The sequence below is a fragment of the Calliphora vicina genome, chromosome 2 (assembly GCF_958450345.1).
Source record: "Calliphora vicina chromosome 2, idCalVici1.1, whole genome shotgun sequence".
In the NCBI taxonomy this organism is placed as follows: domain Eukaryota; kingdom Metazoa; phylum Arthropoda; class Insecta; order Diptera; family Calliphoridae; genus Calliphora; species Calliphora vicina.
Window position 1 is genome coordinate 102,531,469 of NC_088781.1, and position 26,196 is coordinate 102,557,664.

The 26,196-nt window shown below is 30.2% G+C and overlaps 1 protein-coding gene and 4 non-coding genes across 5 annotated transcripts; 2 read left to right on the top strand and 3 right to left on the bottom strand.

Annotated features, from left to right (window-relative positions):
- Nucleotides 1-25,263, bottom strand: LOC135950760 (adenylate kinase isoenzyme 5). The gene is made up of 8 exons (XM_065500291.1): nucleotides 25,260-25,263; nucleotides 24,818-25,114; nucleotides 24,600-24,742; nucleotides 2,647-2,829; nucleotides 2,033-2,559; nucleotides 1,755-1,971; nucleotides 480-644; nucleotides 1-424 (listed from the first exon to the last, which is right to left on the bottom strand). The coding sequence occupies exons 1-8, from the start codon at nucleotides 25,261-25,263 to the stop codon at nucleotides 32-34; spliced, it is 1,929 nt and encodes a 642-aa protein (XP_065356363.1). The 3' UTR covers nucleotides 1-31.
- LOC135952736 (U1 spliceosomal RNA) lies at nucleotides 3,384-3,550 on the top strand. Its single transcript, XR_010576101.1, has one exon. It is a non-coding gene; the product is annotated as a U1 spliceosomal RNA (small nuclear RNA).
- On the bottom strand, nucleotides 6,298-6,464 carry LOC135952737 (U1 spliceosomal RNA). Its single transcript, XR_010576102.1, has one exon. It is a non-coding gene; the product is annotated as a U1 spliceosomal RNA (small nuclear RNA).
- Nucleotides 12,159-12,355, bottom strand: LOC135952757 (U2 spliceosomal RNA). The gene has a single exon (XR_010576121.1). It is a non-coding gene; the product is annotated as a U2 spliceosomal RNA (small nuclear RNA).
- LOC135952766 (U5 spliceosomal RNA) lies at nucleotides 16,613-16,734 on the top strand. The gene has a single exon (XR_010576128.1). It is a non-coding gene; the product is annotated as a U5 spliceosomal RNA (small nuclear RNA).
- Nucleotides 25,264-26,196: the final 933 nt, after the last annotated feature.

Genomic DNA, 26,196 nt, shown 5'->3' on the forward strand with positions numbered 1-26,196 from the left:
TTTTAGGTTTCTGTTTGTTGCTTTTGTATTTTTACATGTATGAATCCACCGGATAACGTTCGGCTTCCTCTAGCATATGCCGGAAATCCATTCTCTGTCCGGTTTGTCCAATATCACCATTCATGTGACTGGTGATTTTATTGTGATTATTGTTATTGGCCAAATGATTATTAGCACTTGTATTGCGATTTTTGATATGACCATTCATGAGACTAACATGATGGCTTATTGTTGGCACTGCACCAGGCACATTATTCTCCAGATCCTGTAGTATGGCATCGGTTTGTTGATCCACATGTGGCGGCTGTCTGCTCATCGGCCGCTGTACATGATTCAATTGGCTGCCTGTGAGATTTTGTATGTGATTGCGTATGGATTTCTCAAATTCTCTTTGAACCGATGGACTATCGGTATCGCCATCGATCTGTAATGGAATATATTTTAGTTTTATACTTTGCTTTTCTATTCAGAAAACTTACAATTTGTAAACGATTGCTATTGTCCATGGCCTTAAGCATGGGTAAAGTTTGTTCTCGAAATAGTTCCAGTCTACGGCGAAATGAGGACACGGTATCATCTATTCGACCACGTCCTAGTTGCAGTTTGGAACAATCCAATAATATAATGGGGGGACGTTGTTTGTACTGAAAAAAGCGAAAAATATAAAAAATTAAATACATTTTCACTTATGTGAAACTGCCATTTATGGACGGAGTGTTTTTTATTCTAAGTTATCAATAGTAAATTTTAGGGTAAACAAGTAAGAGATCTTTATTCGGCTGTGCCGAATCTTATATACCCTTCACCAAATTATACTTAAAAATAAAAATTTTAAATATTTTTAGGTCAACAAAATTTTTTTTTTTTCCAAAGTTGTTTTTTAATTTTTTGGAAATAATAATTTTACGAATTGATTTTAAAAATTTTTTTTGGTTTTTTTAATTTTTTAATATTTAGCGAAAAGAAACCTTTGGTGAACAAAAAAATTCGGGTTAAAAAATATTTTTACCGTTTTTGACCAATTGTAGGTCCAACTTACTATGTATGGTCTTATATACGTCATTGCAAATGTCTGAAATATCTATCATTAGATATCCATATTGTCTATATTAATGACTTAGTAATCCAGATATACTAGGTCTAAAATAAGTCAAAAATCGAGGTTTTTCCTTATATGTACATTAGGGAGGCCCTTAATCAACGAATAATTAACATTTCGCTATCTTTAAATTAGAAACGATTTAAGCTTTAACGTTTTCCAATTTTAGTAAAACTGTCTGAGTATATTTAGAATTATCTGGACTATAATATTCTGAATAAGTTTTAAATTCATAGCAGTAAGGAAACTCCACCAGATGAAGTCCAGCTGGGTCCAAGAGCACGATCTTGATGACCAATTCTTGAAACCACGTCGAGTGTCTTCCATATTATACAATTCTGGACAAATCAAATTTGTTAGCATTGATATCTAGAGCTCACGTTGATACTGATAACCACAGTCCAGCTGGGTCCAATTCTTGAAACCTCGGCGAGTTATAATCATAACCTCAACCTCGTTTTCGAAGCAGTACGGACTGATGATGACTTCGTCACAAAATTCGCAGCAAACAGAAACTTTTTATGGATAATTTGGCATCAGTAACTTAATAATCAAAACAGACTTGACACAACGTGCCTTATACCACTTCAGTTGCAGAGTATGATTAAATATGTAAATTTAGAAAATAATTTCACTTTATAGTAAAATCTCTTACCTTATCTTCAAAATATTTAACTTGCTGCATATTTCTTGGAAAACCATCTATAATGATGCCAGTTTTATCCGTAAATTGTTTTAAATTCGCTTCCAATATAACATTAAGGGCTTTTTCTGGAGCCATTTCACCGGCAGCTAATGCCTCTTTCACGGCATAACTTTCGGTATTGGCACGTGGTGCTGAATCGGTAATCGAACGCAAGAGACGGCCCACACTATAAATATTTAACACAAATTAGCTAATCATATATAAAATATAGAAAGTATTTCTCTTACCTAAAATGAGCCCAACCCGGATTTAAACCAACTGCTTTCATACACAATGTGGCCTTGTTGCTGCCTGGTCCTCCAATAACCCATATTACCGGCGGCAAGCTATGCATGTCCGTGCTCATGGAGGTGGCAGCATTTGTCAGTGACGGCTGTTGGGTTATAAAATCAGGTGGCCTCGTTGGCGCCACCGCCTGAGCCGCATTCGAGGCTATGTGAGAGATCACGGCATTGGTTATATTTCTTGAGGGATCCTCCGACATCTGTGGCACTGCGGCTGGCTGTTGTTGCTGATGCTGTGATAAAACTGTTGAAATTGGAGCAGCGTTATGATTAGAGATCCCTGGAATATTCTGTGCTTGACTAGGTGCCGTATCTACGCTAACTATACTGCCGGGTATATCATTAATCCCTCTGCCCATACCTGTTACTCCATTAAGAATGGCCTCCTGATTTTCCAATGTACTCAGTATGTCAAGCACAGCCGTACGGAAATCTTTGTACACTTCAGACGGCGCTCTCTCACCATTCACCTGGAAATTAATTCAAATTAAAAAATAAATAAAAATACTTTAATTTTGATCAAACTTTATAGAAAAAAATGCAAATGAATTACTTACCGCTATTAACATATCACTTTGATCAAAATAATCAGCTACTGGCATGACATTTTTAAAGAAATTATCTAATTCCATTTTGGCTAAGGAGAGTACAACATGACCTAATTTGGCACCATAATCGATTTGTTTCTGTAACACCGACTGACGCCACGATATCAGGATAACACCATTCACAACTTGGATCTGGAATTTAACAACGAAAATATATTAATGCATAATTTCTTAGAAAATTAAAACAAGTCTGTAGCAAAATAATATACAGTAACCCATTATGTGAAAGGGATCTGTCACTTTAACATGACGTTTGTTTTAGAGGAGGAAATTGAAATCTTTTAAATTCAATCCTACATACATATATAATATTTAAAGTTATTCAGTACTTTAGAATTTATTTTCCTCAAATAAACATAATCAGTTGATAAACAAAAATCTCTGGACTGGAACTCACAATCTTAGGAATTGTAGTCCAACTTCCTAACCACTAATCTACATATGTTTTTAGTTATGAGTCTTCATTTTTGCATCTTCTACCAATATGTAGCAAAGTACTAACTATAACAACTTTCATCATACTCGTAACATTTGTACATGAAAGTGGTGGTTGTTTATGTTATTTTGGTGGTGTTTTTTTCCTACCACGATGTTCTACACCGCATTCAATACATCTGCATTGCTATAATTCTCATTTAGTTTATGTTACAAATGATATAAGTAGTTTAGTTTGGGCTGAGAAAAGCATACTTACCTGGCGTAGGGGTAAACCGTGATCATGAAGGCGGTTCCCCCGGAGTGAGGCTTGATCATTGCACTTTACGATTGAGTTGACCTCCGCGATTATTCCTAATGTGAATAACTCGTGCGTAAAATTTTTGGTAGCCGGGAATGGCGTTCGCGCCGTCCCGACTTTTAATAATACATTTCAATAATTTTTATTAGTTGGTAATTTTTTTTTTAAATGAGATTTACTAAGTTTTTTGTACAAGTCGATGGAAATTCTGTTTTATACTTATATTAAATATTAGGCAGCATGTTGTGTCCATAGCTGCCAGATTTGACGATTTTTGGTTTCAAAAATAGCAATTTGACGATTTTACGATTTCTTTCTCGAAAATGATGATTTTCTGCATTATGAAAATATGGTACTATTTTATAAAATATTTAAAGAATTTTCTCATTTTGTTGGTGAATATGAAAAGCAATATTAATATTTTGAATTTTGTCAATTAAAATTTTTAGATTTAAATTAATTTTTGTAAATAAATTACGTACTTAAATAAAACGGGAATATTCTAAATCAACTTTTTCTATTTTGACAAAATTTATTCTGAATATAATGACATTACCCCATTCAATTAAAGCCGACAAGCTTGAATTTATGTTTTAATTAAAAAGTAATGTCAGAGGTTGTTCATTCGGGTCATAATAAAGATTTACAGTCTTATGCAAAAAAACTTACAACAGGCTTACTAACCGTTGTTAAGCTAAATTCGATAAAAGTATATCCAAAAACGAAAATTAGCTTAAAACACCTGTAGTAAACCATTGTTAAATATATGAAATTTAATAATGGTTCAACCCTACTTTAAACCTATTTTAAGGAATTCTTTTTATCTTAAAAAGGAGGATTTTAAAGATAAATTTGGAATAACAGACGATACTATTGCAATTGCTAAACACAATTTCCACTCCGCTGGCGAATAAGTTCCATTTTAAAGCTGGAGGTCCACACCACGCGTTTTACGCTTTCTCGCATTCTACGCGGCTGTCAAAAAAGTACAATGAATATATTTGTACGCTGCAAGTTACAAGTACAAAAGCGTAGAATGCCATGACGCGTAGAATGCTTAAAGTAGATCTACTTTCTACTTTTATAAGCGTCACAAGCGGCGCACGAACATGTCAGCTGATTTTGACAATTTATATTCTTTTTTTAATGTGTATTTTTCAATTTTAATAAATTAAAACAAGTTTAATGGTGAAAAAATAAATAAAAGCTGCAGAAAACGCGAAGTTTTTTTAATAATAAAACAAAAAATTGACGCTTAAAAAGCATCGCATGTAACTTGAAGCGTAGAATGCGAAGAAGGTATGAAATGCACGCAACGCTTTGACGCGAAAACGCGTGGTGTGGACCTCAAGCTTAATAGTATATGATTTTGTTTGATATTCCTCCGGCAGTGAACTACATGAGGTTCACAAGTGAGTTTGATTGGAATTTTTGTCATTTACTTTTAACCTGCAACGCTATATAGTAATAAAATGTGTAAATATTGTGGAAGAAGATCCACACAATCTAATATACCCACTCCGGAATTATAACTGTGTGTTTCCACATAGAAATTCATTAAATTTTGTTAAAATTTGACAAAATGTCAATAAAAACAAATTAATAAAATAAATTATATAACAGTGTATGTTTATTTTATCACAGAATATTCGTCATTCGAATACTTTTAATAATAATTGAAATAAACTATATAAAAAAGTTTGTACATTAATACATTTTAGCTTAATATAAATTTACTAGAATCAGATATACATTTTTTCTCTAAAAATTAGTTGTTATCTTCAAAAATTTATTATTACTAAAAACAATCAGTGAAAAAAAGAAAATTAACGAATATTTTATCCTAATTGAAAGCAACACTAAAAACGAAAAAGGGGAAATAAATGAGAAGCATTGCCAACATACTAATAGCAATGGATGACAATTAGGATATTTATAAGATCCTTCTTTAGGTATAAGATTCCACTCCACAAGTTTTTGAATTACTCGTCTGGACAATATTCCGTTCACCTTACATTCAAAAACCTAATGAATATTAAGTATTCGAATCTCTAATATTAAAATATATTGCAAAAGAAAATGCTTCTACTTTTTGTTCATACAATTTGAAGTAAATCAATGTGTTTGTGTCTGCCATAAAATTTTGGGAGAGAGTTACGCCTCTAGTTCTACCCTAAATTTTTAATTTTATGAAATTGTACACATCATGAATTTTGCTATACTATGAAAATAAACGCAATTTTAGACATGATTACATTAAAATGTTGTGCTAATTCATTTGTAATATTAACTATACTAAAGATTTATATCACAATTTAACCATTTTTATAAATTAACTTTAATAAAGTCTTTGAATATTTTGAAAAATTACCTCACGAAGGATTCTTCGTATTTCAAAAAATATTTATAAACAAAAGAACAATAATTAATTATTCTTTATGATAGCAATTGTTTTTGGGGACTATTTAAACATTTTTATAAATCAACTTTTCTATTATAAATTTTATTTTATCAAATACATAAGTATTCGTTAATTTTAAAACAACTTTTTTAGTTCTACTATGATGGTCGGAAAGATTTGTATGCAGTTTGATTAATTATCATCAAAATTGTACTTTGACATAATACTTTGTATTAAAAAAGTAATATCTATTTTTGGAGCTTCTTTTACGAAAAATATGCGTTTTTTCTTGAGTTCAGTGTTATTTGAAATTAAAAAATTGACAACAACAAAATTGAACACAATATTAAATTTTAAAATAAAGATAAAACAAAAATGTTCGAGCACTCGTCCAAAAAACTTATTAATTCTTATTTAAGAAAAACGCATAACTAATAAAAATTATTGAAATGTATTATTAAATGTCGGGACGGCGCGAACGCCATTCCCGGCTACCAAAAATTTTACGCACGAGTTATTCACATTAGGAATAATCGCGGAGGTCAACTCAATCGTAAAGTGCAATGATCAAGCCTCACTCCGGGGGAACCGCCTTCATGATCACGGTTTACCCCTACGCCAGGTAAGTATGCTTTTCTCAGCTCAAACTAAACTACTTATATCATTTGTAACATAAACTAAATGAGAATTATAGCAAAGAAAATGTTTTGAATGCGGTGTAGAATGTTGTGATAGGAAATATTTCTAAAAACACCACCAAAATAACATGCATAAGTAGCAATGTGAAATGAATAGAAATTCGAATTATAAACAACCACCACTTTCATGTACACATGTTAAAAGTACATATGTTGAAAGTTGTTATAATAGGAATTTTTATTTAAGTACACGAACACATAAAAATTAAAATTTTCAGTATGTCCAGAGTGCTATTTAACATGGCAGAATCAATTATTATAAAGTATGTTCTTAATAATAATTTCCCTAAAATGTCAAACAAAAGAAAATAAAAAATATCAAAATGAAAAGTCTAAGAAAAAAATAAATTAAATTTAATTGAAAAGTTTATTTGTGAAAAAAATTAAGAAAATTATATTTTATGAAATAAAAATTTGAAATTGTAAGTTTAACGCTCAAAATATCTAAAAACGCTCACAAATCAAATGAATATATAAAGTATAACATCCATAGCTTGACGTTGTAGGGGTAAATATTGACAACTCTCCCTAATAATTGTGCCTGGTTGATTCTACCATGGCTTTATGTACAGTGGTGGCCACCAATTTAAGACAAATACTTTAATTTTTTTCATCAACTGAATTTTAAGTGCGATAGAGCCAAAATAAAAGGACCTCTAAGGGTATGAAATTTATTATTAATGTTTCTAGTTTCTGAAAAATGTTTGGAAAAATCGGTAAAACATATATGGACAAAGATATGTGGAAATACGTTGACCCACCTCAGCGAACATCCGCTGTTAATAACATAATATGACCGAAACTAATGGAACTAAAAATACGAAATTTGGTCCGAATATTTTTTAATAATAAAAATATAATGATATAAATGTGAGAAAATATGTTTATTTAAAAACGTTTTTTGGTCAAGTTGTAGAAAAATTTTATGTGTTCGTGGTGAATATGTATGAATTGACACAGTCGAATAAAACACACTTGTGTGTTAAAACAGTCCTCATGCATACATATTTGTGGAAATATTTGAAAAAATAATTGACAATCACGTGGAATTTAGCAAACAATTTTTGTTTTAAATTACTGGCCACCACTGTATGTACATACACTGATGGACAAAAGTCACCGCCATTTCCCTCTAGAATGTTTAAAGGACTACCACGTTATAAATATAATTGAAACACAAAATTTTATTTTTTCAACAAAAACAATAATTCATTTTTATTATACTTCAGTTAAAACAAGTCTTTTTAAATTAACCTAATTTACAAATACGTAGTGTGGCGGTCCTTTACACATCCTAAAGGGAAATGAATTTTGTCCATCAGTGTACATATGTATCTTCTAAAATCTTAAGCAAAAAATAAGACCAATTCAGTTCAAAACAAATAAAAAATGTAATAAAAACCATGGCAGAATCAACCAGCTACAATTATTAGGGAGAGTTGTCAATTATTTACCTTGTTATGTCAAACTACAGAAATGTAAGAAACAAATCAAAATAAAATACAGAATGATTTTAGTTTAAAAATATTTTGTTTACAATTTAAATATAGTAGAACCTGCACAAAATTCGCACCTATACAGTAGAACGTGACTGTATGCGGTTTCCATATTTTAATATTAACTTATAAAGGTTTAATTTCAGAGCGAATTTTACATTCAATGTCAAAAAAAGTATTACTAAAATCATTGCTCTTGATTTTGTCATTTGAAGGTTAGTTGTTTTTAAAATATAATCAGTTTTATTGATACACAAATTTTTTATAAATGCAAATTGACTTTATAAATATTTTGCTAACTATTAATTCAGACCTTAAAATTCAATTCATCATATTAAAATACAAACTTTAGATACTTGATCAACCCATGTGAAGCCTTCTTCGTTAATTTTTGATTTACAATTTGAAAGATGAAGTTTCTGTATTATGTATCCAGCTACATATTCCAAAGCATCTTCTTCAAAAGAATCAAGTTGGGTGTCTAAGACACATGTCAGTTCATTAGCTTCATTAAGAATTTGGTTTCACTAATTTGCAAACAGGCCTTTTTAAATTCAAAATTTAGTCACATCATGTTCAGTATTTCTTCTTACTTGAGACCGTTAAAGATGGTGGGATTTTTGATGGAGTTTCAAAATCATCTTCATAAATTAATTCATTATTTATATTGTTATTTTGACCTTAAGTTAGATTTAAACACAAACAATTACTAGGGGCACAATTATATACAAAATGGATTTGCTTTTGTAACCGTTAAAAAACATTTTTCTTGATTTTAAAATGATGCATACAAATTTTGGAGTCTTTCTTCAGATTTACTCCACATGCATCACTCCAAACTTTTATTTTATCTACTGGACAAATTTAACATATTTTTGTTCAAATGAACATTTACAAACAATGCATTTTATAAACATTTTTGTAATTAATTAAATATAAAAATGAAAATTGTTTAATATTGTTTAAAATCTGCACATATATTATTTTATTTTTGACGTTTATTTTAATTGTTTTGTTTTCTTTCTTTCTGTATGTAAATGACATTTTAGGGAAATTATAATTGAGAACGTACTTTCTAATAATTGTACCTTGATTGTTCTACCATGATAAAAACTAATTTTGTTCACATTTTGTAATGTCAATTAACTCTTTTCACAAAAATTAGGATATGTGTTTATTTTGTATTAAGCGGTCTATAAAAACATTTTTTCAGACGTTTAATATTTGGTATGACCTCCTAATTAACCAACTATTTTAGATCATATTCTGCCACTCTTCCATTATTGCAGTTTTGACTGGCGTTTAGCTACTTTTTCTCTTCAAAAACACCCTCAAATTCGCAATGGGGTTTAAGTCGAGGTATTGTGCAGGTGTATCTATAAGTTTTCCTCCCTTATAAAAAAACAATATGCTTAGGATCGTTGTCCTGATAAAATTTAAATTGTGGTTTGTTGTCTCTCGTGAACCCGAATTTCCTAGCACTGGTTATGAAATGGGTCTTTAAAATGTCTAAGTATTGCTGTGCATCCATTGTTGATTCTATACAAGCTAAGTCTGCTACATCCTCGCTTGAGATACAAATCATTACTGACATTTTTCCAAATTTAACAGTTGGTTATAGTAAATCAACTAAATTACCTTTTTTCTGGCATTTTTCAATTCTGTAATATTTAACTAAATCTTTGTACTACAAAAAATTATCACGATCTTAGTAACAAAATTGCAAGAAATAATAACGAACAAATATTTCATAATAATCTACTATATCAAAAACGATTTCTTAAAATTGGAGCTTATAAATAAGTCATTGATCACTAAAATCAAAAAGAGAATCTCAATTTATTTATAATATAGCGTCAATCGTCAAATCGCAATTAGACGTTTTTTCTAAATTTAAATAAAACACATACAACAGAATTGAATATCTGGATCTTCTTTACTTATTTTAATTTCTTTCAAAAGTAGTCCGCGAATACGCACTAGGTTTCCCATTTTATTTCAGTAATTGTTTTCCAAAAATTACATAAATTAATTTCGTTGTTTCCACACAATGATTAAAATTCTAAAAATTTTAATTCATGTTCAATAACAAAATGAGAATAAAATTCTTTAACTATTTCATAAACTAGTGCCATAATGAAAAAAAACTTTATCAGCGTTATCAATTTAGCGCTTTTCGCACTATATTTAGTGCTTTTTAACAACAAAAAGTCGCATTTCTTGAAAAAAGCGCTAAACCAGCGCGTTTTCCTTGTATTGTTTTCATTTTGACAAAATGGAAAACAATCTTAAAAATTTAAAATTATGCCAGTGAAATATAAGACGAAATCATTTTGGTGGATAGAAGAATTCTGCATAAAATTTCATTAAATAAATGTTTACATACTTCCAAAAAATCTTAGCAAGTATTTTATTCAATCATTATAGGGAATTTTCAAAATTTCTTCTACACTAAACATAGTTTAAAATATGAAAAATTTAACTGAAATATTTAACATAAAAATAGTATTTTAATCAGCGTTGCCGCTTTGGTCCAATTGGACCAAAGTTGGTAGTTTTAAGTTAACAAATTGACTTTTGGTAGTTTGGTTGGTTTGTTCCGATTTTTGTCGCATTTTGGTAGGTTTTTTGAATATGTATTTTTAAGAACAAATTAACAAAAAAACTTAACAAAAAAACTATGTTAATCCAAAAATAAAATTATTTATAAAATATGAATATGAAATTTTTAGTTTATTCAAGTAAATGTGTACGTATTTAGTAGTGTTCAGTTCAAAAAATGCCAAAGGCCTTGCAATACTAAAACTGTTAACGTATTATACATAAAATATTTCAAAATTATAACACATATTATTTAAATTGTAGTCATGTTAAAAGAAGTAATAAGTAGTGAGAAAAAACATTTTTCTTTTAAAATTTCAATAATTTATTTTCGTGAGTGATTTTCAGAAGTGGGCAGCTATTACCAATTATGTACCGATCGCCATTAAACTTATTTGTGTTGAATTTTGTCGGCATACCAACACTTTTAGGAGTTTTATGCTCCTTAAAATAAGTTTTAGAAATGGGCCTTATATGGGGCTTATGGTCAATTATAAAACGATTCACACACAATTTTTAGATGTTACATAATTATGATTGTAGTGTAATTAAATAATATTCATCCTCAGGGTAATGCTATAGCAGCATAGCAGAATAAGCAAGGTACAATTATTAGAAAGTACGTTCTCAATTATACATTCCCTATAACGTCAAACAAAAGAAAATTAGAAAAAAACAAAACGAAATGTCTAAGACAAAAAAAAATAATTAAACAAATTTTTGTGTATTTACTTTTTTTCCTAAAATATTCAATTCAAATTAAATTTTTTCCAAATAAATATGTGTTAGTTTTAATATAACGTGCAAAACATTGAGAAAAGAAAATAAAAAGTGATTAGAGTAAATGCGTTATTTGACGTTGTAGGGGTAAATATTGAAAACTCTCCCTAATAATTGTACCTGGTTGGTTCTACCATGCTATAGCAGCAATAATATAATTTTAATTTAACTATTAATTTTGAAAGGAATCCAAATAGCATTTCACAAATATTTAAAATTTGGTAGGTTTTGGATGTTTTGGTAGGAAAAATATTTTATGAGTGGCAACGCTGATTTTAATGTAAAATGTATTATTGTGCCAGAATTAAAAAAACATCAAGTTGAATTTAATTAATATTATTTTTAGTGATTTCAAGGCGTATTAACAAGGTGAGTGCATAAAATCAGCTGTTTCTTAATTCGCTGTGGTTTTATGTACACTATATGTCAAACTTTGTTTATGTTTACATTTGTTATTGTAAATAACATAGTAATATTTTAATTCGCCTTGATTTTGACATTTAATGTACATTTTAACAAAAACAAATTGCCTGTTGTTTTTGCATTGTTGTATTTGTTGCCGGGACGCACTCACCTTGAGTGATTTCTTATTAAAATCTAATTTTTAGCGCGGTTTGGTTAAAAATAGTTGACAACGCTGAACTTAATTTTGAACTATGGCGCGATATAGTCCATACGATAATTAACGCCTCATTTCTAGACCAGATTCTGAAGAATCCAGCATATAACTAATATTATGAAATTTATCTTTAATTTGGGCCGAAATCCCGGCGGTACTGCAATACCGGGCCAACCCGCGACAGGAGTGGAGCAAGCCCCTAAACATCCCATCTATTTCCAAAAATCAGTTTAACATTTGTTGTCCTCCGATGGAGGATCTATCAGATGTTAAGCTGATAAGAACAGATACTACACTTTGATCTTAGCCATAAGGCCGAGAAGCGATAACTTTACCAACACAAACTAAAGTTACTTATGCCGATAAAACAATAAACTAAATGAGAATTATATCGTGAAAATAATAAATATATTCTACAGAAAATGTAGACGAATGAAATGAACAATAATAAAACAACAACAACCCCTTAGTAACGCCACACTAGAGCACTAAAATCTTTGCTTTTTTTTTTGCATTTGTATGAATTGTTTTTGTTGTGCGCCTATGAGCAACATGTGTGTTTGGTTGATAATGTTGATTTTAGCCAGCCACTCACTGTTTGAATACAGAGGTTTGTATGTTTGTTTGTGCAATATTTGGAATGATGACGAATCAACATGGTTGGTATAAGGTTTTTATGGTACATTTTGATGATAATTGGAATGTATGTACTTAATTTCGATATTAGCAGAATAAAATACAGAATTCATAACAATTATTTCTGAATAAAATAAATTAATGGCAAAATTTATGAAACTAAAATTGTTTTCTCAGGTACTAATTGAACTAAAAATAGTACCTATGTACATATATATTTTAATTTATTTTTTATACCAGAAAACAGAACATTCAAACAATATGTTAAACACAAAATTATACCAAATGTCTTCTCGTACGCTAATTGAGGAGAAGTTGATAATTTTCCAACCTGTTTTGTCTATCAGAATGAAAGTACCACAATTGGTAAGATTAATTTATTCTACACATCACTGTTTAACAAGAGTTTTTTATTGCAAATAACACAGGTCAACAGCAAAAAAAAAAGGCTTCACTAACCACTATATAGATTTGATGCGTCATTACCTACATAAGTACAAAAATGGTAAAATTTTTCAATTCTATGGATAGATTTTTTTTTAAAAATAGGTCTTTCTAAAATTGTGAATTTTTTTAGATGTTTCTCCACATAATTTATGATAACTCAAAAACGATTATTCCGATATTGAGGAAAACTTAAAAATGTTAAAATTTAAGCAAAAAATAAATAGCAAATTTTTGTGTTTTAAAAAACACATGAAAAATCGAAAACGGCAGAACTTGTTCAGGTTTATTACTTTGTCGCAAAGCTATAAGCTTTCGTTTTCGATTTTTTATGATTTCTTTAAAACAAAAAAATTGGATATTTTTACATAAAAAATATATTTTTTGCTTCAATTTCTTATTATAACTCCGAAACTACTGAGCCGATTAAAACGCAATATATATACGTAAAAATTTGTACATAGCATGGGGAAAATGTTTTTAACATTCAATCAATCGAAAGAAGAACATTAACTAGTCAATATTATGTATGTATATCAAACAAAAAAAGTTAAATTTTGTGAAAATGAGCGAATTTACTTAATTGTGAATAAATTCGAAAAGAATCAATCGATTTTTATCTTCGATATCTCATTTTGCTGCTATTATATGCAGCTTTGCGGAAAAGAAGTAAACCTGAACAAGTTCTGCCGTTTTCGATTTTTCATGAGTTTTTTAAAACACAAAAATTTGCTATTTTCACGTAAAAAATATATTTTTGCTTCAATTTGTTATTATAACTCCGAAACTACTGAGCCGATTAATATGCTATATATATAACCGGATTAAACCGGTTATGTAAATTTGAACATTTTTAAGTATACTTCAATATCGGAATAAAAAAAATCTATCCATAGAATTTTTTCGATTTTGTAGCCCTGTGTAATCAGAGCTGCCAGAGATATTTAATACATAAAAAATAGGTTTGTGGAAGTAGAGGCACGGCGAAGCTGGTTGCGCTGAGTATAAACTTCCCAAAGATATTTTTATGGCAAGAGGTCGCCATGCAGGTAATTTTGAACGAATGCAAAAGAAAATGGGTAAATCTCCGCACTTCTTTCAATTGCAATTTGGAAACATTCAGAAGAAAAAGGTCAGACTAAAGCACTGATGAACAATTTCAAATTGTTTGTCTAAAATGTTTTGACAGTTCGGGCAATGTCTAGCAAACGGTCTAGCTATTTTTGCCATACAAAAATCTGACAATCGTGTGAACTGACAATTTTTGTTGGCAGATTAATTTTTTGTCTGACAATGAAGATTTTCTTACAATCGTTTTTTAAAATTTATATTTATTTTGAGAAATAAAATTGAAAATAGGCTGATTTTTTGAAAAATTTTCGATATTTTTTTGTAAAATTCAATCAGTTATTAATTTAATATTAAAGCGTTATTTTCAACCGATGAATTTTTGTCATTTATTTAGCAAGTCCACAAATAAAAGTCCTGATCTTTACGAAAAATAAAAAATATAAATAACTCATTACCGAGGTAATCAAAAGTATCATTATCGTTACCTCTTATGCTATGTTCACACTTGGGCTTTTAAACGCGTTTAAGCAAAATTTTGATTAAGTTAATCAAAGCCGTTCACATTACATTTGAGATGATTAAGTTGACAAATAAAAAACAACAAACAAATTTATATTTCTTTAAGGCATTAAATATGGAAATAAATACTTTATTAAAGATATCAGCAGATTATTTTAAACTTTTTAATTATGAAATTGTGAACATTGATGAATTATTTAAGGTTTTTTAAGGAAAAAAAAACTTCTGTCAAAATTTATTTATCGGTACTACACTACAAAGTGGCCGATGCTACATCATCATCAGTTTGAGGTATGTTCAGTTGATTCTACGTGATTAATGAAGTGATTTAGATTTAATCATGTCAATTTGAAGTGATTAACAAATCATTTAAATGTATGGATAATCATCTCGATTTTGAAGTGATTAGAGCTTAATCAAGTTTGAGATGATTAACTCTGCAAATGTGAACATAGTATTACATTGTTTATAATATATTGCCTGTTTAAAAATATAAGAACACAATGAACTATTTTAAAATCAGACATTTACGATACAATTTGTAATAAATTTCGGATCGATTGATCCTTAAGATCCATTAGTTTTTAGTAGTATTGAAATTTAACATGGGTTGAAAATAACTGCGGAACATTTGTAAGTACACGAAGTTACCCAAGAACTAGTTTTTAAATTAAGTTAGTTTAAAATCTACTGTTTTTTAATAACTAGATATGATGTATTAGATTCGGAAAATCTAGAATAAGCGGGACAATCCCGCAAAAATTGTGTCATTTGGCAACACCAACTGGTACGAACAACGATGGGAGTTCTATATCCTCTATTTTGTGCTTATGAAAGTATGAAATGATCAAGTGTGCGAAAGAATTAATTCTTAATTACATAAATTTTGAAATTAAATTTTATCTTTTTACCATTTCATTGAAGTGTTCATTACGATTTAATTTATTGGCGTAATTCCTTAGTACTTCAATGCTTTGTAATTAATTCCCAACAGAATTAATTTATATTAAATCATTCAAGTTTTCTTTAATTCAAATCGCTTACAAAATAGCTTTATAAAATTAATTGAATTATATTTATATTTCCATTCAAATAAAAGCCTTTGAATGAAAATGACTCTTTCTTTAGTTCTGTCAAACGAACTGTCACACTGCGCCCACTTTTTGGCATTTATGATCAGTACCGGTCAATTGGCCTCCAAGGTCGTGCGATTGTTGCTAATAAACCATCAACAATTAAAGCCTTTGAGGCCAACATTGTTTGTGATTTAAGGCCAGTAATTCTCGAAAACATGGAGTACAAGGGCTACATTTTCAAATACTTTTATGTATTTTGATATATTGACAACTTGACATATTTTCTTATGTTTTGTTTTTTATTTTTAACGTTTTTATTGTCACTAAAATTGCTCTCAAAAGGTGATGGATATGATAATAAAATTCAAAATGATCAAATATTACCTTAGAAATATTATGATTTATTTTGTTAATTAAATTAATAAACAGTGCTATTATATATTAATGTATATTTACTTAATTGCATCTGACTGAGATAATAAATTTGTAAAATGTATAAATCTATTAAATTTTTTGTAAAAATTTAAAAAAATTAAATACGTTCATTAAAATAAAAACCCGTTTTAAAACAATTACATATTTGAAAAAAATTAACACTTACATATTTTTCTTCATTTACTAATACATTTCATAGTGATATAAACATTCCATCCCTGCTTTTATTTGTACATGACAATTTTTTGTTCTTGTTTGCAGTATATAATGGTGGTTGTTTTTTTTAATTTCGTGTGTGTGTTTTTTTTTACACGTTTTCTTGTGGAGAATATTTATTAGCTTAAAATTCTCATTTAGTTTATCTTTTGTTTTGTATATTATGTTGAGTTTGTGACTGGATTCTTTACTCTGGCTTCTCTTCAGTTGTCGAATAAATCTTTCGCCTTTTACTAAAGATTTCCGTGGAGAGGAGCACTCTAATGAGTCTAAAAAAAATTTTTTCATAGGCCTTCCGAAAGGAGGGCCATAAATAATAAATTTCATTCTTTAAATTAAGTAAGTTTTGTGATATTGGTAGATTTTCGTCACTAGTGTATATCAAATTGATGTATAAATTTGTGCTCAAGTGGGTCCAATAGTGCTTAAACGAAAAAAATATCGTCAATATCCCGATAAAAAAAAATCGTCATTTCGAATTTAAAAAAACGGAAAATTAAAAAAAGGTCTAGGAATTTTAAATTTGTATTTAAAAAGTGAACGAAAACATACAGTAATATATTCACAAATATTAAATATTCACACAGCATACAGATTTATCTTTAATCATCCATATTTTTTAAACGAAGGCCACAACTTTCGTACGGGTTTCAAAAAAATATTTATTTACGTATAACTTATTGAAATATATGGAAAAACTAAACATAAGTTGGCACATTTCAGAAAAAATATTTAACTAATGTTTCGAAATTCGATTTTAAGGGGACAAAAATATTCACACAGTTTCTAATTTTTAATAGGAAAATCGTTTTTTTTATAGTTTAATATTTTGTGGAGTAGCCTATCTTTTTAATCGTCCTGGCATTGAATCGACCAATTTTTGGTGACGTCAGCTCCAATATTTTGCTATTCTTGTAACAGGAATTCTTTAATTCGAGTCTTACTAATAATATGGTGCTTTCCTACATGTTTGGCAAATTTATCCCACAGATGTTCTATGTGATTCATGTCAGGTGATTGCGGAGGAGTCGGGAGAATGTGGGGGACATGATGCACTATTCTTATTCGGACGTCATGGGTTATGTGTTTGGGGTCATTGTACTGTTGTACACTAAATTGGAAATGGACAAAACAGTGTACCTTAATATTTTAAAAGAAAACCTACTACAATGTGCTCTAAAGTAAAAGCTTTGGAATATTTCTGTTATCAACAGTACAATGACCCCAAACACACAGTCCATGACGTCCGAATATGGGAAGTGCATCATGTTCCCCACATTCTCTCGACTCCTCCGCAATAACCAGACATGAATTCCATAGAATTTCAGTAGCTTATAATAGATAGGACCATTTTGCTCCTACCAAATACAGAGCATTAGCTTATTGGCATGGATATTTGACCTTGGTGTCAATTCGGCTGTTTGGCCGAATCGCAAGTAATGATTTTCTTTTATAGCCTTCAAGCATCATTTCGGACATGCAAAATCGTATTTCAATGTATCTTGGCTTCAATTCCTATGGTAACCAATTATGTATATTGTTTTTGGACGAATCCTGCTGTTTTGAAATTGCTGCTTCAGTAGCTTCCAATTATTTTGCAAGCTTTCTTTGAGTTTTACAACAATCTTCGTGTAATAATGCCTCCAATTCTTGGCCTTCAGACTATATTGGCTGGCCTGGGCGATCTTTGTTTTCCGTGTCAAATTCACCACTTATTAACCGCTTAAACTATCACTCGCACGTTGAAACCAATGATGTGTCAATTGCACATCGTTACAGTGAAATCGTGATTGTCAAAAAACAAATGGTGTGGGTGAGGATTTTGGATAGGAGGCATCATGGTAATGTGAAATGTTGACAAACTAGTGAGTATTCCATACATAATCGTATCCTATGTAGGTTATGATTCAATTAAAAACAAGTAAGAAAGTATGGTCGGTCAAGCCCGACTAAGTAAATGAGCAAAAACATTTTTCTTTTAAAATATCAATAATATATATTCGTGAGTGATTTTCGGAAGACGGCATTATATGGGACCTATGACTAATTATGAACCTATCGCCATGGAATTAAGTAGTGTGATTTATGTCCATATTAAAGTTAACTATGTTGAATTTTATGTTTATACCAACATTTTTAAGAGATTTATGCTCGTTAAAGAGATTTTCGAAAGCGGGCCTTATATGGGAGCTGTGACTAATTATGGGCCGATCGCCACGAAATTAGGACGTGAGATTTATATCTATATGGAAGATATTTATGTCGAATTTTGCGCGTTAAAGTGATTTTCGGAAGCGGGCCTTATATCGGAGGTATGACTAATTATAGACCGATCATCATAAAATTAGGTGACATGAATTCAGAATATATAAAACTTATTTGGAGCAAAATTGTGTAGATACTAGGGTTGCCAAATGTCCCGATTTTCGCGGGATTCGTAATTCCCGCTTTTTTGATTTTCCAAATCTTATTTCATATCTAGTTTTAAAGAACATAATTGTGTTGAAAATGTATAAAAAAATTCAAACAATTAAGTGGAACTGTTATGTATGTATTTCCCGTGAGCAAATATTTATTCAGTCGATTGATCATTATTTCTTAATGATCAATCGACTCAGAATAATTAAAAAACATTATTTCCATCTTCTGGCTGGTTGTCCGTGACTGAAATACCCAAGAATTGGAGGCGTTACTCAATGAAGATAGTTGTCAAACTCAACCAGAGCTTGCGAAATCATTAGGAGCTACTCAGTCAGCAATTTCAAAACGTTTACAGGAAGCAGGATTCATCCAAAAGCAGGAAAATTCGAATTGAACTGAAACACGTTGAAAGACATTTTTTAGGTCCGAAATGCTGCAGTACCTGTTAACCTTCGCTTTACCAATACCCACCCGGGTGACCACATCGTTTTTATTGGATTAATATTTTTTTTAATTTTGTTTCGATTTAAATGAAATTTGTACTCAGTGAACAAATTTTAGAGTTTTATAGAATTTAATAGAAACATTTTAAACTTTTTATAAGGTTTTTTCAATTTTTTAAAATTTCGTTCGTCGCATATATTTATAGAAGTGTAGTGTCACCCGGGTGGGTATTGGTAAACCATGAACATAAAAAACATTTGGTAAAGCGAAGGTTAAAACCCACTTAAAATAAAGTGGTTGGGAAGTTTTGCTTCATCAATTATACCGTAATACATTTGCATTTGCAATGATGCAAGACCATTCGCACTTAATAGTGAACTCCGCTCGTCTTAAGATAGTTGAGGTATAGTGTTTTTACCCCGGCAATTCCCGGTACAAATTTCCCGGGAATTTTGGCAATTTTTCACTACCCGATTCCCGGGATTTTTAGTCGGGAATCCCGGGAATTAAAAACTGACAAATACACAGAAAAAACAAGTTAGAACTCTGTTTTTTTTACCCCAAATAAATATTAATATTTAAATTTCTTCTTCAAATCCATAACAAAATAGCTTCAAAAATTGATTAAATGCTTAAATTTTTCTTCAATTAAAATCTAGTACAAAAAGGTTTAAGACAATTTTTTAAATTAATTTTGAAAATGATTTGATTTAACAAAAATTTAATCATTGAAAGTTTGAATAAATTCCGTTATTAATTAACTTTAAAATTAATTCAGTTTAAACAAAGGCTTTAGAATGAATCTAAACAATTAAATATTAGGAATGGATTTATGAAATGAAACGCTAACATTTTTTAATTACGGATTAAGATTTTAGTGAATTAAGCTCAAATTTTATTAATTAATTCGAAGCTCTATATTTAATAATTATAACACTAAGTTTGTATATGAAATTTGGCTATAATATTCCTAATTTACAGTATCATTATATATTTCGGGAATAGGGATTGTAGAAAAAATTTCCCGATTCCCGGGAATCAAAAAAGTCCGTGAAATTAAAAACCCTATTGAGGTATAATTTATTATCTTTTGTCCCGCGTAAGTTTTGAAAATCCCGCCATTTTTCACCTATTTTTAAAATTGTCCCGCTTTTTGCAAAAATAAAATCGTCAAAATTGTCGCATTTGGGGTTCGGAAAACCCACACGTGTTTGTCAAAAAACATCGTAATGTCAAATTTTGACATGGCCGATGTGCTATACCATACATAATCCTATCCTATGTAGTTTAAAGCCGTGTGTCCACTAGCAAGTCACTTGCGGAAGAACTTCTGCAGGTATTTGCTTTAACTTGTGAAAGACTGCTTCCAGAAGTAGTTTGTAGAAGTTATTACGACGAACTTGCTGCAAGAAATTGCAGACGTATTTCCACACAATGTGAGTACAGCTTGCAGTACAGTTTGCATTTTTCACGAATGACAGTATAAAAATGTCTTGTAACAAAATAAGTTTGGCAGCTGCCATCGCAGCATATTTAATTAAAGAAACAACAAATTAAAAATAACAAACAAAAATAAGGACTTGGGTGAGAAATTGGGTGCATTTTCTGAGAAAGTGCAATGATACAGTTTAAATACATTTTATCTTTAATTCAAACAAGTATTCAAAAGCAGGTTGACTATACCTCCTAAAAAGAGATTGACTATACTTCCAACAGGCCGGCTTTTAATTATTCTTCCAAAAAAAAAAACTCAAAACAAAACTGAAAACAGAAGAGAAAACCACGATCCGTTTACCAGACTTCTTCGGCAAGCCCTGACTTCTGGAAGTCGACTTCTAATACGTGATTACACGTCAAAATATTCTGCAACTTACTTCTGGAAGCAACTTCCGCTAGAAAACTTGGTAGTGGACACACGGCTTAAGATTCAATAAAAAATCGAAAGAAAACAAGTAGAAGTGCTATATTCGGCTGTGGCGAATCTTATATACCTTCTCCAAATTATAAATTAAAATAAAAGTTTTAGGTAAACAAAAGTTAAAACAAGTAAGAGTACTATATTCGGCCGTGCCGAATCTTAAATACCCTCCACCTAAATATGATGGTATAACAACTGAAATAATAAAACAATTGTTAGAAAGACTAGTTTACGCAGAAGATATTTTATTTCAAATGTACAAAAAATTGTATCTAATTCAGCAATATATAACTGAAATTCCTATTAGAACGTATGAAATTTAACAATTTATATACTTAATAATTAGTTAATACGTTTGGATCAACATATTTCCATTTTAACCTCAAGTGAAGAAACAGAGTATAAACAAAACAGAGTATACAAATATATTTAGACAAATTTCAAAATATTTGGTTGTGGAACTTATGTGGGAGCTATGACCTATTTTAACGTGTTTTTTATGTATTTATATGAGAGCTGTGACCAATTATGGACCAATATTCACAAAATTCAGTATTATGATTTTTGAATACAAATTACTGATCTGTGTACTATTTTGGTTCAATATATGGATACTATGACCTATTATGGTCCTAAGTATTTGGGGGCTATTTTTGTAGAATTTCATATAAACAACGCTATTAACAAGAGTGGACCTTATATGGGAGCTATGCCGAATTATGGACCTATATTTAAAAAATCTTGTAGTACGATTCTTGGATACAAATTACTGATCGGTGTAAAATTTTGGTTCAGTATAGATTTTTTTTGGATATTTGTGCAGGTTAATGTGTCTTCCTGAAGTGGTTCTTATATGGAGGCTATGACCAATTATGGACCTATCATCATAAAATTTGGTACATCGATTTTTGTATATATTGAATAAATTTGTTTCGAATTTCAACCTGATAACTATATTTGTAAGAAATTTATGAGGATTTTAGTGATTTTCGGGAGTGGACCTTATATGGGAGCTATGGTTAAATATGGACCGATATTCACAAAATCCAGAAGTATGATTACTGGATACAAATTACTGATATGTGCGTAATTTCATTTTGATATCGATATGTTTTAAATATTTTTTAGCTATGGCCAATATGCATAAAATTTGGTACAGTGATATCTATGTATATGAGTAATATTTTTGTCGAATTTTAGCATGATAAAGGTATTTATAAGAGATTTATGAGTACTTAACTGATTTTTGGAAGTGGACCTTATATGGGAGCTATGGTCAAATATGGACCGATATTCACAAAATCCTGTAGTATGATTTCTAAATATAAATTACGGATCTGTATGAAATTTTGTTTTGATATTGATATTTTTAAGATATTAATGTAGGTTATTGTGTTTTTCGGAAGTGGTCCTTATATGGTAGCTATAACCAATTATCGGCCGATCTTCATAGAATTAGGAACAGCGATTTTGGTGTATATGGGAATTATTTATGTCGAATTTCAACTTGATAGCGACATTTATAAGACATTTATGTTTATTTAAGAGATTTTCGAAAGTGTTCTATGGTCAAATAAGGGCCGATCCACGAAAAATTTTGCAATATAATTTTTTTTGCCACGAAACTTATTTTTGCTGAATTTTCTATGGATATTCCTATTCTGTAGGCATTTATAGACCATATTTCGGGAAGAAATTTGTATGGGGCCAAGGAGAAATCATGGACCGATTCTTATAATTTTCACCAGAGTTACTCCTTTTATCATAAAAGTAACGAGTGCAAAATTTTATGATATTAGCTGCAATATATTTACAAAAATGAAAATATGTGAAAATTATCTATATTAACTTTGGTTCCACTGTACCGATTTCGCTGATTTTCAATACCAAACTGCTTAGTACAATAATAAACATTTTTCTTGCAACTCTACTAAGCTTGTTTGCGTAGTTTGGACGTGAGCGTGTTTTACACAGACGGACAGACAGACGGACATGGCTCAATCAACTTACAATTTCATAAGGATCAACTTTGTTGGGTCTCAGATGAATATTTCTCAATGTTACACACGGAATGACAAACTTATATATACCCTCATTCACCACTTATGGTGATGGAGGGTATAAAAACTGTGTGGAGATTTTCTCGATTTTAAATGATGTATGAATCATGTATATAAGTTATTTGGGGGCTATTGATTTGATCATACAGACGGTCAGACGGACAAATGGACATGGCTACATATATCAACTTCGCTATCTATAACGATCCAGAATATATATGCTTTGTGAGGTCGCAAATGAAAAATGTAGAAATTACAAACGGAATGAAAAACTGTGTTTAGTATTTAAATCTTGCATATATTTTGGGACACCCTATATATAAAAAACTAGTTTATTTAAAGCCAAATAAAAGGAGTGAGCAAAATAGTTTTTTTTTATAAAACTCGACCTTGACAAAGTACTCGTATTGGTCTTTGAAATTCTGCTTTAAAATTCTTTAAATTCATAAATATTTGAAATGTAAAATATCAGTTTTGAAAGGAAAACTTCTTGGTAGTTTTCCCACAGTTTATGAAAATGTCAAAGAAACGCCCACTGGAAATTTAAACTGGTGACAGTGTTACACATAAAAACAAAGAAAAACAAAAACTATTTTTGAGAAGGTACAGAATACGAACAATCTGACCACCACTCACCGAATATGCAAAGTAGGTATTTAGTAGAGTTGAGAATTGTTTATGAACAGGATTAATTGTTTATTCACCCAAAAAGACCGTCAATTGTCCGTCCTTCTCAGGGCCAGTTCAGTTCAGTTTAGTTGGTTGGTTATTAATGATGAATGCTTCATTAATAATTAAACATTTTAATTAATTCACCAGTTTGAATGTTCTTCAACAAACAAACACCAAGAGAAACTTTTAAAACGACGACAATGACAACGACGACGACTACAAACCAAAGACCAAAACTAATGTTAAACATAGTCGTAGAGTTCAATAGGTGGGGGAGATCTGGTGGCAAAACACCACTAGAGATTTTGGAAACAACTGTGCCACTGAAACTTGATTACAATTTATTGTGTAAATAATTGAATAGAGACTACGTCGAGTTCCTATTGTAACTACAAAGCCGGTGGGAGAACGTTTTTTACCTTTTTACATTTCAATGTTTTCCATTGTTTTTGCTTTTTGTTTTTTTTTTTGAGTTTTTTGTGTCAATTGTGTTTTTCTTTGGGCATTAAAACAAATATGTATTTTTTGTATTGTTTCGAATATCTAAAGGACACGACAAAACTTATAAACTTAGAGGGGACCACCCTTCTTAAAACATACATATGAAAAGTTTCGTTGCTTAAATATAAATGTTTAATACAATTTAGTGGAAACTTTACCTTTTCGGAATACTCGACTACATCTCGCATTGAACGTGGATATCCTGAGATTAGGTATGCTTTGGCAGCTGGAGCCATTTTCATTTCTAACATTAAAACTTCGGTTACAGTTTTTGAAGATAATTGGGAAAAATCTTGCATATCTAAGGGACAAATTGAAATGCCATTTAAATGGTTACATGTTACTTGATTAAGGTTAAAAAGTATGTTAATATTACCGTTCCCCATGGCATATTGTTGTAAGAGATCCATCATATTGATGTGTGTTACCCCACGGCGCTCCTGCATAAATGTGTCGCAGTGGGTCACTTTGCCACTACCTGGGCCGCCTAAAACAAATATCACTGGGACTTTGGGTGGATCGAATTTTATTTTTCCAGCATTTTGCATATCGATAACGTTTGTGTTGGCCGATCCGACGCCTACGCGTCCACCGTCGCCGCTGGCACTGTTTTGATTCTGTGTACGATTCCATTCGTTGCCTTGTTCGCCGGTGTCTTGAGCTGCACTGGCATCTGAAATGGTAGTCAAAGCAATTTAATGTTTAATTACGGACTTATTCTTAAAATAGAAATAATTGTAGCAAATAGGACCTTTTAAATATATATATAAACACAGGGTGTCTGGACATATTATTTGTGGTGAATAAATTAAAACAACCCATGGTTCTATCCCGGAATTCAGAAAATTTATATATGTAGATCGAGAATGCTTGAGAGTTAACCGAGTAGTAATATTGTTTAATCTATGTTCGCTACATTCTTGGCTTCACATTGGAAAAAATCTTGTATTTTATGGTTTAAATGGGTCAAGCTTTGCACAAGTTAGAATCAGACAACTCTATTTGAAGAAAACCAACACAATACTCTCGGCCAAAGTTCGAAAGAATTAACTCTTAATTCCATTTTCGAAATTAATTCAATATGAATTAATTCATAGGCTTAATTCCATTTTATTTCAAATGTATTGAATTTATTCACTTGAGAATTTATACTTTATAGAATTAGTTATTCATTGAATCATTCAAATTCAATAAAAAATTCATTCATTAATTCAAATCCATTACAAAATAGCTTTAAAAATATATGAAATGATTAAATTTTCATTTAAATCTATTGCAAAAATACTTAAGTCATTTTGTAAATGATTAAAAGCTAAACAAAAACCAAACAGAATGATGAAAAAAAGTCTAATTCAATTTGTATTAGATTTGAATTAACAAAAATGTAATTAATCAAATGTTGAATGAATTCTGTTATGAATTTATCCGCATTTTTAAGTCATACACCCAATCATAATATAAAAATTTATAGAATAAAAAATCAAGTCAAATTTATGGAAATTAGATAATGATTTGGTAAAAGTTTTTAATGAATCATTTGTAATTCAATTTGCAATACATCAGAGCCTGAAAAATTTTTATAAGATCAACTCGTCCCCTCAATAAATATCAGCATATAACCATTATTTATTTGCATAATAAGAAATTCTACTTCCACAAAGTGGGTCAAAAGATCAATTGAAATATTACTTTTGTTCTAGATGCCTACTAACACAAAAATTTTAAACTCAATTACTTCAAAATGGCAAAAAAATT

Coding starts and splice junctions, on each gene's coding strand:
- LOC135950760 (XM_065500291.1), bottom strand. Junction 1,972..2,032: donor CCGGGTTGGGCTCATTTTAG/GTAAGAGAAATA, acceptor AAATATTTATAG/TGTGGGCCGTCTCTTGCGTT. Junction 645..1,754: donor TTAAATATTTTGAAGATAAG/GTAAGAGATTTT, acceptor CGCTTTTTTCAG/TACAAACAACGTCCCCCCAT.